The sequence below is a fragment of the Lytechinus pictus genome, chromosome 6 (genome assembly GCF_037042905.1).
Source record: "Lytechinus pictus isolate F3 Inbred chromosome 6, Lp3.0, whole genome shotgun sequence".
Taxonomy (NCBI): Eukaryota; Metazoa; Echinodermata; class Echinoidea; order Temnopleuroida; family Toxopneustidae; genus Lytechinus; species Lytechinus pictus.
Genome location: NC_087250.1, coordinates 9,508,588 through 9,523,656, shown reverse-complemented (window position 1 = coordinate 9,523,656; position 15,069 = coordinate 9,508,588). Strand labels below are relative to the sequence as shown.

Here is a 15,069-nt window from a genome sequence, read left to right as displayed (position 1 = left end):
AGATGATTGAGAGAGAAAAGGAGTAACAATACCAAATAGAGAACTCAAATGATAAAAGTAAGTAGGGCAAAGACAGTGATAAACAACGTTGTCTTTCTTTCGCCTTTCACAGGAACGAGTTAACAGGTTAGGGAGGGTTCACGATCCCGATTTTCTCTTATTTGATTTTTCTTCTATCAAAATGTTTGTCTACCTAAATAAGTCTTCCGGATTTAAAGGGGAATCCAACCCAAATAAAAACTTGTTTTTATAAGGAAAAGAAAAATCAGACAAGTTGATAGGTGAAAGTTTGAACAATATTGGACAAACAACAAGAAAGTTATTAATTTTTAAAAGTTGTAAATATTGGTAATCACTATATCCATGGAGACTTCAAATTGGCCGCATATGGGATGTCATAGTGATGTAAGGCAAGGACTACTCTTCCATGTACTCCAATACATATTATGGCTAAAATGTCATTTTTCCCAAAAGTTTTATTTCAAATTGTATTTTTCTTTCATGAGGACATAAAACAATATACTACCTGGGCTATATTTAGATTACTGCCCCAGGGGAATGGGTATACTTAGGAGAAAACCACAAATCCCTGATAATAAAGTACATGGCCTTTGGGAAAGTTGTCCTTGCCCCTTGTCATAATTTACTTATTCAGTTGCCAATTTGAAATCTACATAGTATTAGAAATCTCAATTTTATAGCAGCTATAACTTTTTTATTGCTTGTCCGATTTCTTTCAAACTTTCACCATTCTGTTTAATTTATTTTTCTCCTTCCCAACACAACATTTTATGGCCAAGGCTGGATTCCCCTTTAAATCATATTGTCCATTGTAAATTGAATAATATTTTTATACCCTTTCCATTCGTCCAAGTAAAATTTACTAAGGGGAAACTCTCAACAACGCATCGATTCCTTCGGATGGAGCGTTGTGGCCGAATGGATTACTCTCCTGACTCTGGCGTAATTTCCTTCAGCAAGAAATTTATCCACATTGTGTCGCACTCAACCCAGGTGAGGTGAATGGGTACCCGGTATATAGGAAAAAATTCCTTGAATGCTTGAGCGCCTAGGCACCCCAGCTAAAGCCGGGGTAATATAGCAGCTATAGGGCCCGCTGGGAGCTTCCCTGGGTAAATATACCTATATTAGTATTATTATTATCATCATTATTATTATTATTATCACTATTATTATTATTATCATTATAAAATGCAATTACAGTCATAATGGAGAGCTAAAAGGCTTTTATCGAAAGTTGGTGGACTGGGACAGCAGATCATCCGTAAATTTGCACCGGACGAACAATATTGCATATATGTCAAGAGTCAAGAGATTCCGATTCTGCTGCTGTCACGGTCCACCAACTTTCGACAAAAACCTCTTTTTGATTTGACTTGCATTTTCAAAGGAATTGTTGCGTTGTAGAGAGTTTCCCCGTATATAGTAAATGCGAAAAGTCCGGAATAATAATTCGGACAGGAAAAAAAAAACACGAGAAAAATTGCCTTTACTGCCCCTCGGCCTCGTGAGTAGGCCCTAACAGATTGCTATTATACAGATGAAACTCGAGCAATATGATTATCGATTTGAAATTGAATTTGAATTTGAGAGTGCAACCATGCGAATTGTGAATCAATATTACAATGGTTATACCTTAACTCCCAAAAGTCATTACACGTGCAGGTAAACTGACCAAGTATACTGTCAGATAAAGCTCACAGGCGTACTATGCGATATTGAGAATAATATTCGCACTCCAAAAACATCATAACAGGAATAACGTTCTATCTTCAGTCATTTTCAAATAAACTGAAATCCTTTATTTCTAGATATCGTGTAATTTCCTTTTCACTATTCTGCGTCAGGCTTAAAGAATGAATTAGTGTATTAAATTCACGATTTACCCTGAACAGGACATTTTGTGTTTCCATGGTAACAAAATAGCAATTGCCAATTAGTAAGTTCGGAATACGTTGGACTTTCCCATGTGAATACAGATACTGGATAAACACCGTCTTATCGTTACCTCATTGGAGGATTTTTTTTTCAACTTCGGAGAAGAATCATCGGAGAATGTAAACAAACATATTTATGTTTCCAGCGTTTAGATCTGAACATTGAAGGACCATAGCTACAATAAGGATTTTCCTTCTGTTGATTTGCAGTTTCATCTTGGCATTACCCTTCGTGGTGATTTTGGTAAGTGAGTCTGATGTACTTTGTAAATCGTAATTTATTATCCTGGGAACAACGAAAAATATTTATTTATTTTCGATATATTTAGTGCAGATTTATTTATAATGGGGAGGGGGTTATGATGGATCCACACTCTACAATAATTTGCATTTGAGTGGATCCTCCATTTCCTCTAATTTCATTATGTTTATGATAATTTGCTTCTAATTTTGTTTTACTTATGGAAAAAGTATGCATTGTACCTACCTCAATTTATATTGTTTGTTTAAGTTTCATTTGCAATTTTCATTTTAATTATATACGTCGATCATCCACTTTACTTTGTTCCGTTGAATATGAAATAAAACAAATTGAATTGAATTGATGATTGCATGTATGAAAGTAACGAAATATGATGTGTATAACATGATGCTTAAGATGAATTATAACCAGTGGCGTACCTAGGATTTTCCACAGGGGGGGCAAAATCGGCCGCCAAAAAATTTGACAAGCAAAAAAAAAAAAAAAAAGGTCTTCAAGCTCGTCGGGGGGGGGGGGGCAATAAAGGTCTTCAAGCTCGTCAGGGGGGCAAAAAAGGTCTTTCAAGGTCGTCAGGGGGGCAGAGATATGTTTTTGTATGGGTTTTGGCTCGTCAGGGGGGGGGGGCAGACTGCCCCCCTGCCCCCCCCCCCCCCCCCCCGTAGGTACGCTAGTGATTATAACAAAACATTAATGGCATTGATTGTGTTATAAGAATACTGTATAACTTTATTTATAACCACAGATATCCAGATGAAATATGTATAATGTCATTGCAATTATTAGTATTTCATTTTGTTATGCTGGAAATGACAACAAACGAATGTGAAAATTTTGAAATAATTAATTGCCCACCCAGGAAAAAGAAATGCAAATTTTTTTATATATCAATTTTGTCTTACTATCGAATAAAATTGTATGTAACGATTTGTATTTTACTATTTTAATGTTGAAAATTGACATTTGAATTGGAATCGGATTCTAAATTCAAACTTGAATTTGAATGTGAAATTCGATCCTAAATTTGAATTTGAATCTCAATTTGACTTTGAATTCGAATGTGCAATTCAACTGAGAATTAGAATTAGAATTAGAATCTGAGTCTGAATTTAAACTTGGAAATGAATTTTAATCTAAACATGAATGTATATTTGAGTTTGAATTAGAATTTAAATAAACTCTAAAAACAGGGGTAAAAATTTACCCAATATTGGGTCGAAAGGGAACATGCATATTTGCTGAGTAATTTTTTCTCTTATGGGGAAAATGCATGTTTGAAGAGTAAATTTCAATGCAACATTGCGTAAAATTTACAAAATATTTGGTGTATTTTTACCCAACAAACATGCATGTTCCCATTTTACCCAATATTGGGTAAACCGTGCTTTAAGTGTATGAATTTATATGATTTTGGAGATGAAGCTGAATTTGAATTTGAATTTTGAATTTGTATCTGAATTTGGACCCTTAAACATTCCTTATATTTTCTTCCTTGACATCTAAAGTAGATATCAAGCTGTTGCCATGGTAACACCGTGTCCGATCAACCCCGAGAAGCCCGCATCGTTTCCGGGGAATAGTTACTATTGCCCCGCCACGAACGAGGACGGCTCGCCGAACACGTTCACGGAGTGTTGCCAGAACGACCGGGCGGACGACGATGGGAACCTCCACAGCTGCTGCTTGCCAGCCGAGGAACAGAACGCAGAGATGTAAGGCCTGGGTAATTGGAGAGGGAGAGAGGGAAAGGGAGGAAGAGAGAGGGAGAGGGAGAAGGAGGGAGAGAGAGAAAGAGGGGGGGGGGGTGGGTTAGAGGGGAGCAACGACTCGCTTATATTGTTTGATGTTCAACATAATTAATAGTTAAAGAAATAGTTTTTAAAAAAGGAGATGGGACAAGCCCATCCCCTTCCTGGATTGTCGCCGAAAATTGAGAGACACGGACTTAAACAAAAACCCATTTTAATATCGTTATCACTGATATTAAGCCAAAAGTTTATTATGTGGAAATACCTGCAGCTTTTATCAGCGCTACTGTAAAATCTATTATATATATATATATATATGCTGTTGTACATGTATAATGTTACACATATTATATATATATATATATTATTGCTTTTTTTTTACTTTAAATAAAGTTATATCAATCCTTACAAAACATTTTCAAATAGGAAATATATGCAAATTCACTCGCTCCAAGCTGGATAAATTATATTGGCATACAACTTGTTGATTTCTTTATTTATACCCTTGTGTTTATATACTAGTGCCTTGATCTTCCTGTTATTTATATCAATAGGCTTGGGATGATGGAACAAGTAGGCCTTTACCTCGGCGTAGCAACGGCAGTATTGATCGTATTGGTATTTCTCTATACGTATTGCCGAGATGACACGTTCTCTTGTCTTAAACGCTTGAGGGCGCGCATCTACAAGTTTTGGGATGGCTGCATGGACGGTCTTTGTAACTGTCGCTGTGTTGGAAGGTAAGACTGTGTATTATTTTCTTCTTTCTCCCCCCCCCCCCCCCCCCCCCAGAGGCGTAATGAGCCAAAAATTTCTACATTTTTATTACAAGAATCAAATTTTGTGATAGATTCCGACATAATATTCAGAAAATGATATTATATTTTCCCCTTCTCTCTTTCCTTTTCTCTTTTTTTTCTTGGATGCTAAACCCTTTTTTTTTGGGGGGGGGGGGGTGGGGTGGGTGGGAAAGTGCCCCCAAGTCATCCCCCCATCTGTACGCAACATTGCCCCTTTGCGCCCCATCCCCCCTTCTTTTTCAAAGTGGTCTTCGTTTTTTTATCTTATGAGCCATAAAAATTTATCCAACTTCTGCCGCTGGATTGGATGTCAAATAATGTAATTTAGCTTGATGGGGATAAGCGCGTGATGCAGGCCGTTTTTTTTTCTTGCTAACATTAATAGGTTCTATAAAAGATTACAGATTCGAAATCTTTGACTTAAGCACTTTATTATTTCCATCTTTCTTCCTTATAAAAGTATAAATAAAATCTAAGACACTTGTGTACAAATGGAGGGTGGGGGGGGGACTTGGAGGGCTCCCCCCGGGTTCCCCCCCCCCCCCAAAAAAAAAAAAAAAAAAAAAAAAAAAAAAAAATCACGACCGGATAAGGGATAAGGGTGAAATATGATATTGTTTTGTAAATATTATGTCAAAATCTATCACAAATTTGGATTTTTGTAATTAAAATGTCAAAACTTTTACTCGCTCGCTCGGAACTTTTTATTGACTTTACACGATTCCCCTTATCGACCCCCTCAAAATGTTTGGCTCATTATATTACGTCACCTATCTACGATACATCTATGACGAAGTTGTGCGAAAGTGTCAATGCTGATTACTGACGTATACAGATGGGGGTAGGGGTGGCGCATTGACCCTAAAACATTTCCACAACGAAGAAAAGGGGAGAAACAAACAAAAAGAATAAGAAGAAGAAGAAGAAAGAGGACATTGAAAAAGAGAAAAAATACATTATTTTCAGATGTAAACAAAAATTCTGCCGCAAACTAAACATTTGTATTAAAGATTTCTAAAATTTTGCTCTCACGCACCTTTTAACAATCTTTGCCCCATAAACAATTGTCTGCCCCCTCCTTTCGGGGCTCAATACAGTGATGATAATTAAAAATCAGGGGCCGCGGAAATGGGAGGGGGGGGGCAGGGTCGGCTTTTGCTCCCTAACTTTTTTCCAAAACAGTGTACAAAAACTAAAAACTACCATCTGATTGTGATATTTTGCATGGTCAGCCCCCCCCCCAACTTCCAAATTCGTTCCGCGGGCCCTGAAGATAATGGAAGTAATTATATCCCGATCAGAACTGAGTTGTCGACGACTACCCCAACCATTAGTAACAAACGAAATCGAATGGAACTTAAAATATCAATATTCGTTTACAATTGTATTTTTTCCACAAATTAATTTTTTTGACAGACGGATTCGTCGGAAATTGAAGAAGAAATCCCAGCCGGAGACTCCGTACGTTAAGGAATCTAATCACGAACATGACGGACCAGCAGCAGAACACGTCGGCGTTCAGGAGAATTTCTTCTGGTAGCTCAAGATCACTGGCTCACAGATGAGGGGGGGGGGCCTTGGGGCCCTTTGCCCCCCCTCCAAAAAAAAATATGTTCACGACCAAGAAAAAACAAGATAAAGAAAAAAAAGGAAAGAGAGATATTAAAATATGCTAGTTTTCTGAATATTGTTGACACTTTTTGCTCGCTCGCTCGCTCGCACCTTATTTATTTATTTATTTCACCTGATACGTCACATTTGGCCCCCTCAATTTTTTTTAGCTCGTTACGCCACTATTGAAGATGACGCGCTTGTAATATACAGGCCATATTCAGAGAACACTTCAAAGTTGATGAGATGGGAGGGGGCTGGGGCCCATAGTACATTTCATGACTAAGAAACTTAAAAAAAAAGGGGAGAAAAAAGTGAAGGGGGAAACTTTGAAATATTATATTATATCAAGTGAATAATAATAATTTATGTCAAACTTTAATTATCACAAAATTATTTTAGTGTATTATTTTTAAAAAGTCAACAGTTTTGCTAGCTCACTTCGCTCACTCAGAGATTTTGTCAGTAATGCTACCACATACACCAAAGCTTGGCCCCGCCCCAAATTTTTTGTTCCCCCTTTACGGCTTTGGCGGTAGGGATGGTGGGGGGGGGGGGGGGGTCAGCGCACTTGTGATATCAGAAAGAAAATTAGTTTCCAATAAGTGAAATATTAGTACTAAAAGGCACATTTAACACACTAATTTTAAAGTAGGGGGGGGGGGGCTGAGCATGCATACATAACATAATAATTTGATGATCATTTTCACATTTCCGTGATAAAAAAGTGTGTGTGGGGGAGGGGGGCGAATGGACAAACATACTGCAAAACACCGATATAAATATAACATTTAACCCGGTATCTGAATCGAAAAAAACCAGGGGAAGTGTTGAAACAACACAAGTTAAGAATGCATATATCTTGTGGTGCTGTTTCAACACCTCTCTGATGTTTTGCGATATACCGATTGAGCTGGTGTTAAATCAACACCGGTATATTTGCAGTGTACGCCACTGGGTATTAGATTGATGTCTGCATTTTGATATTAAGTCAATGAATATGAATAAAATGTTCATTGTGATAAAAAGTAAATACATGCATGGTCAGAACATAATAAGCATCATGATGAACCGGCAATTTTCTCTTGTCTCTTTTTTCTTCAGTTTAATTGTCTGAAATAATGAGCAGTGTATTATTAAAGGAGGTGGCCCTACAATTAGAGAGAGGAAGAGAGAGAGAGGGAGAGAGAGAGAGGGAGAGGGGGGAGGGGGAGAGGGGGGGGGGGAGGACTTAAAAAAAAGATGAGAGTCCATGGTAAATGCCTATTGGTCTACTTAATTGATAAAGGGTGACTGCAATATATGCGGCAAGTTTTATTTTACATCCACTTCTCCTCCCCTGTCTCTTTTGCAATTTCCATACCCAACGAAATGCCAGTCACAATGTCCCCGTTATTGAGAAGTTTCGGAACTATAGGTGCCGCCACTTTTCGAAGCACTTAAATAGTGCAAAGTTTTACCCCAAAATGCCCCCTCTTGAACGTATTTTTGTGCCTTTCACCTGAGAAGGACCAGATTTATGAGAGAGCATGGTGCCCCCTTGCCTTCTTGTAAGTGCCCTATTCAGTGCCCCATTTTACCCCAGAAAGGTGCTCTTCACTAACATGTTCTGTGCCCCTTTCACCTGAGAAGGACCCATTTTGATGTGTTAACGAGTGCCCCTTTGAAACAACAAAGCAATATTCTAATTTTTATATGATACTACTTATGAATGAAAAAAAAATTGTAAGAATAATCCTACGTGCCCTACGTTTCATTATTAATGTGATTGGGGGTGCTCTTGCCCCCCCCCCAAAAAAAAACTCACCACCAAGAAAAAAATGAGAGAAAAGGAAAGAGAGAAGGGTAAAATATGATATTATTTTCTGAAATTATGTCAAAATTTATCACAAAATTGGATTTTCGTCATATAAAAATGTCAAAATTTTTGCTCGCTCGCTTTGCTCGCTCCCAGCTTCTTATAAACTTTACATGATACTACATATCTAGCCCCCCTCATCTTTTCTTTATTTTAAGACAGTGCCCATTTTTCCCAGTAAGAGACAAAGGTGAAATATGATATTATTTTCGGAAATTATGTCAAAATTTATCACGCAATTTGGATTTTCGTCCTCTATATGTCAAAACTTTTGCTCGCTCGTTTTGCTCACTCGCAGCTTCTTATAAACTTTACTTGATACGACATATCTAGCCCCCTCAAAATGCTTTGCTCATTACACCACTGTACTAGATGTGGTGTAAATTAATATTTTGCCCACTTTCCCCTGTCCCCCCCCCCCACTTTCAACTTCGCTCCGCCGCCCTAGTACATTACCATTTAAACCATTTAAATAACGACCGAGTCCCCTCCCGCCCCCAAGGAAAAAAAAATCAACATAATATATATTTCTGGATACGCCGCCCCATAGTTATAAAAGTTTGTGAGTCATGTTCATGGTTCCGCTTCATAGACGTTCAAATTATCTAGTCTATAATCTTGACCTTAGCCACAAGCTTTGCAACTACCTACAATTAAAATGAAATTTATCACCATTGGTATAAAATCGAATAAAGATTAGGCTGTTAGAAGATTCTTAGAATAAATACATGAAATTATATCACAGCATATAGTTTAGATTTATTCATTTTTTTAGTTAATGAACTCGGAAGGTCTAACACAATCTTGTCTAGAAATTGAGAATAGTTTTATCAGATGGCATGTTATTGTCACGTGACTAGTCGAGGGAGTGACTAAAATACAAGATGGCGAAACAGGTGAGTCACATATAATATCCGAATATTTTAGAAAATGGTTAATATTTTTATTTTAGGATCATTTATTTGAGATTTCATTGGATGGATCAGAAAGATGAGATGTGAAGTAATGTGTGATAGTACTCAAAAGTGACTGTTGATGGTATGTTGACGTGTAGTCGTGATGTTTTTGGTGCGATGTCGTGTCATATTTCGACGCGCGACTCCGGGAAGTGCATCCGGAGTAGAATGTACAGTCTAGCCTTAGCAGCTGCAAACTGCAGCAGCCAGAGCTCGCTGTGCAGCGCAGTGTCGCGTCAGATTTTTACCGGGCCGGTGCCGGTCGGGCAAGCTGTGGGCTGCGGCCCATCTGTCGCAACTGCCTGCCGACACCCTGACCAGGCCCTTTTTGGGGGGTAAAATAATAACATTCACTAACGTATAACACAAGTCAAACTCAAGGGTTATCTTTGTAACTAACACTAACAGTAACATCTGTGAAGTTTGTTCCAATTCATCTGTTATTATTGTCTATATTGAGTCATATGGCAGATAATTTATTTCAGCGATGATCATGATGCCTGATGGATCAATATCTTATCACCATGAATTGATCACATCCAGGTTTTTTTAGCCTTTTTAGAAATAAATTAGTTAGGGCCACCTTTTCTTTGCTCTGAAAGATGGTACGGCCACTGGCACTGTAACTTACACACCAGCAGACTATACCTGCCAAATTATATTGTACAATATTATATACAGCTATACAGCTCACCGTTATCATAACCTTGTTCATTGAATGAGTGCAATACACCAGTCGGTGGACTGTACTTTATCAAAAGAAGATGAATGAAAGGTCAGATTATACTTACAGATAACTGTCTTCAGACCTAACAGAAAAACAAGGAAGAAATGTGGCCATGTGTCTCATATTGATCATGATGTCGCCCACCAAAATGGGTATTACTGTTAATTTTTTCAATATTTTGATGAATTTGTAGGAGAGATAGGGTCTAGGCCTATTCCTAAATATTTTCAAAAAAAATTGGGATTTTTGGTATTCAAAATCTGAATTCCAATTAGCTAATATTAGTCCAGAAAGTTTCAATACTCAAGGATAGAGTCTAAATAGAAGTCATGTTACCATGGTTACACGTCTTCAAAGACGGATCACCAGGGATGGTGCCCGAAGCGGTGCCGCTTCTACGGGGGTCTCAATATATTGTGCTATTTTGGGGAAAACAATATTTTTGTGAAAACTCGACTTCCCAACATTTACATAAAAAATTAATACATTGAATAAGAAAGTGAATATTTATTACAATTTTTCATTTTTCTCAAAAATCCTTTTAGGGCGAAACATGTTTTCTTCAGTTATTCTTAATTTCATTTAATTTTTTTTGTACGGTAAAGAAAAAAAAACCACCCGGAAAATGTGATTTCTAATATTCTGTAAGATTAAAGTGATACTTTGGTTTGTTACTTGCACTCAGCATAGCATGTTTGACTGTACATATATACAAAATTGCTATGTCTATCCATCACCATTTCTGCACTTCATGACACTCCTTCCAGTGGCTCACTTTATTCATCATCCCAGTATAGCTTCTGTATGAGCTGCCAAAGGGATTACTACATCCAGTATCAAGTTACAGATGTGAAATGAAAATGGTCAGAGACATACATGTGTAATTTACCAAACATGTGAAGGATGCTATCATAATTTCTTACAATGGTCAAGTCCACCCCATACAAATTTTGATTTGAATCAAAAGAGATTTATCAGACAAGTATAAATGCTGTAAATTTCTTCAAAGTCAGATGTAAACTAAGAAGGTTTTGACATTTTAAAGTTACGCTTGATTTTTTTCCCAAACAGTTATGCAACTCAGTGACATGCAAATGAAAGAGTTGATGATCTCCCTCACTACATGTATTCCTTCTTTTTATTGTTTGAATTATATAGCATTTAATAATAATAATAGGCATTTATATAGCGCCATCTATCTAGAAATATTCTATTCTGAGGTGCGTTATTATTATTATTATTACCCCGGCTTTAGCTCGAGCTGCCCTTCAGCACTCATGCATTCAAGGAATTAATCCTGCCGGGTACCCATTCACCTCACCTGGGTTGAGTGCAGCACAATGTGGATAATTTCTTGCTGAAGGAAATAACGCCATGGCTGGGATTCGAACCCACGACCCTCTGTTTCAAAGTCAGAAGACTTATCCACTGGGCCACAACGCTCCACATTTTAATTAATTTGACATTTGATAAGAACCATCTCGACTGAACCATGTCATGTTATTAAACAATTTATGATAATTCCACATGTTCAAGGAGGAATTTGTTTCTCTGGACAATAAGGAGAAAATTGGAATATTTAATGTAATAAAATACAATACATTGCGTACAGACCAGGATGTGCATGTAAAACTGTACGCAAACTTAAGCAGAACTTCAAAATGCCATAACTTTTATATCCAACGTTTGTTAGTAGGGTGGAATTGTCCTTTAAATTTTGCATATTATGTACACTATATGTAGTGAAGGCAGTTTCTCCCCCCCACAAAAAAAGATTTGATTTTGGAGTTATTAACCCAATAAATAAAAATGCAAGCAAACCGCAAAATGGAATATTAAAAACAACAGTATAACAAAAAAAAACCTCAGGCAGTTCAAATATAATGATTATCTTTTTTTTTTTAATTAATAACTGACAATATGGCATCCTACATGTATATTAATGCAATCTGTCATTCATTAATTGCCTGTTGACCTTTGAACTCCTCCTTATGACCAATGTTCAATCTTTAGTGCGTGCCATTGTGGTTTGATGACAATCTGTTCCTGCACCATCTCAATTATGATCTTCAGTTATTCTTGTTAATCATTAATGCCGGAAAGGAGTGCTCCATCACACATTGTTTCTCTATGAACATTATTTAGGAATGTAGAGAATATCTCCTGAGGATGACAAGAACACACTTGTTGAAACATCGATATTAGGTGGTCCTTTTCAGGACCAACATCTGCCCAAGAAAGATACATGGTGTACCTTGAAACATACTACACTGTAGAGAATATCCTTACAAATGGTAACATGTTTGCCCTTTATGTACTGTAACTAGACCAATAATTGCCCTTTGCAAAACTCCATGCATTATTCACTGACTAGAATATGCAAAATTTGTTAATTAATTAATGCCGGAAGGGACTGCTCCATCACACATTTTTTTCTCTACATTCCTAAAGAATGTCCTTACAAATGGTAACAGGTTTGCCCTTTAAATGTACTATAACTAGACCAATAATTGCCCTTTCAGAACTCCATGCATTATTCACTGACAATAATATGCAAAGCTTGTTTCTTACAGGCAAAAACATAATTTTCCAGGACTATTTTGAACATATTAGGACACAATATCCCAGAAGCTCTGTCTAATTCCCCCCCCATAACTTAATTACATCTTCAAACTCTTGAAAAGAATTTGAATTATTTGAAGAGGGTCATACAATTTAATCAGAAATATTAATTATTATTGTATTATTATTATTATTGTTATTATTATTACTAGAAATATTATTACTACACACTGCAGTGTTCAAAGTATTGAAGGGGAAGTTCTCCCTGAAGAAAAGTTTGTTGTTAAAATAGCAGAAAAAAATATAGGGAAAGGTTTGAGGAAAATCCATTAAATATAAAGAAAGCTATTAGCATGTTAATTTCTGCATTTTTGACGTCATAAAAGAGCAGCTGCCCCAGGATATGTTGATGCATAAATTTCAATTTTCTTATTGTTTGTGATGACTTGTTTTGCTTTTTGGGAATGGGTGTAAAATGATTTGTAATATTGATATACTACAGTAAAAACCATTTTCGATTTTCTGAGAAAAGGACATTTCATTGATTTTTTTACGACACGATATGTAAGAAAGCTGTTAGCATATGACGTCACAAATCAAATGATTATTAAAAAATTCTAATAACTTTTTTATTCCTAGATGAATTTTTGTCAAACCTTTGGCAATAATTTCTCTTATTTTTCTGCTATTTTTTCAATAAACATTTTTTCAGGGTGAGCTTCCCCTTTAATGCAGGTCCTATCAGGTTTGGAACAGAATCTTGTTATCTTTGCCTTGCCTTCCCCTCCTAAATGAGTCAATATTTTCCTCCTTGTATTTCTTCTTTTTAATTGACCATGGCTTGACAATGACCATTAATAGTCTGCAGACACAGACCCTGATTGAAACTATGAGGCCGTTCTCATTACACTTTCTAAAACTAGATAACTAGTGGAAAGCGATTCAGGAAACCAGTTTGGAAGATTGTTTTGCTAGCGTTCTCACTTGATCACATGAAAGTTGTTTTCAAAATCACTTCACATAAAGGGATCTTGTTGCTAAGGAAACGCTCTCAGTGGGGTGATATGTTTCGTGCGAAATTCAAAACCGCAGCGTAGGCATTCTACTCGTGTCATGTGGAGTACCGCGCTCAAAATGTGCGAAGATCGCTTCCTGAAGAACGGTTGTGTCCTCACTAGCGCTAAAACCAGTTTACCCGGGCGAAGCGATCTTAAAAACTACATCGCGAGGTGGTTTTCTGAACTGGTTTGGAAGATCCCTTCCAAGACCGATTCGACCGTTCTCACTACACGTTAAAGTAGTTTCCAGTAAACTAGTTATAGGAAGATAGTGAGAACAGTGTTTTTGATCAACAAGTGGGTCTTCAAACCAGACTAGCACTTACATGTATATAAAACTTGCTGTTTCTATTTCAGTGTACATTAGGTTGCATATAGTATAACTGATCTTGAGTGAGCACAGCAGACCAATGGTCATTTCTGTTGAACAGACAATCTTGTCTGTATTGTAGTTAATGTTCATATGGACTAGTCTGACAGCTCAGACCCTTATTAGCTCTCAAATCTGCACTTTTTGGGCCTCTGTTCATGGTAGTAGCCTGCACATGTACTTCTTGCTCATGAGACTTCACTTGGTGCAAATTATGTGAATAATAATATACCACATGGCGAATTATTGAAATGCATATTTTTTTTTTGTTATTTTGTATTAAGAAATGAATTCAGTTTCTTTAAAACCCTTTTGGATTCAGAAATGAAATTTGAGTTACAAGCGTATTTAATACTTTCAGATATAAATTACAACAACAATAAGAAATTGTATTGTACATGTAGGTCTCCACTACCATGTGAGTAAAAAAAAAAAAATTGACACCTCACAAATCCCCAATTTAAGGAAAAATATGTCATAAGCACATATGGCCTGAAAGAGTATGTTCTTCCACATAATTTGATACCATATTTATGTGGTACACATGTATGTGTTAACGCTTGGATAATAAGTAGGTACATGTATTCCTTGCGTGTAAAGTTTGATTTGCGCCAAAGTAAGGCATGGCTGCAATGAATGAATCCAGTCAATAATGTCATAATCCTATACAAGGGTTGCATTTCAATCCATTTCAAAACAACTTTTCTGTAATTTTCAATTACATCTTAATTGTTTAATAATAACTTTTTAGTATCAATTCTCAAGTTGATTTCGTTGAAAAGGGATAATTTTTCAAATATAACAAATGTAGGATTATGACATCATTGGCATCTGGGGTTCATTCATTGTAATCATGCAAAGTGCAAAGAATACCTACTGGAGTAACTGTACTAATTATCCAAGCGTGAAGAGATACCACATGGTAATTGGTATCAAATTATTTAGGAGAAGATACTCTTTCCAGCCATATGTAAAGATTATGGCCCGTATTCTGAAGTCAGGTTTAACTTAAACCCGGGTTTAAAGTTGTGGTTTAAGTATGGATAGCCAATTGTTACATAGATCACTGACGGTAGATATATCATTTTTCGGCTCATTCGGCTCTCTAATCATTCATAATTGTCTAGGAAATATAAATAGATGATTGTCTTCACCATCGATG

General features: G+C 36.6%; 1 protein-coding gene across 2 annotated transcripts; it reads left to right on the top strand.

Moving 5' to 3' along the window:
• Positions 1-1,673: 1,673 nt before the first annotated feature.
• Positions 1,674-7,452, top strand: LOC129262970 (uncharacterized). Of its 2 annotated transcripts, none has more exons than XM_064100548.1 (4): positions 1,674-2,202; positions 3,726-3,929; positions 4,520-4,705; positions 6,182-7,452. In XM_064100548.1, the coding sequence occupies exons 2-4, from the start codon at positions 3,742-3,744 to the stop codon at positions 6,303-6,305; spliced, it is 498 nt and encodes a 165-aa protein (XP_063956618.1). In that variant the 5' UTR covers positions 1,674-2,202; positions 3,726-3,741; the 3' UTR covers positions 6,306-7,452. The 2 variants fall into 2 exon arrangements, with proteins under 2 accessions (XP_063956618.1, XP_063956616.1); XM_064100546.1 differs by having other exon boundaries at positions 1,677-2,202; positions 3,723-3,929.
• The last annotated feature ends 7,617 nt before the right edge of the window (positions 7,453-15,069 follow it).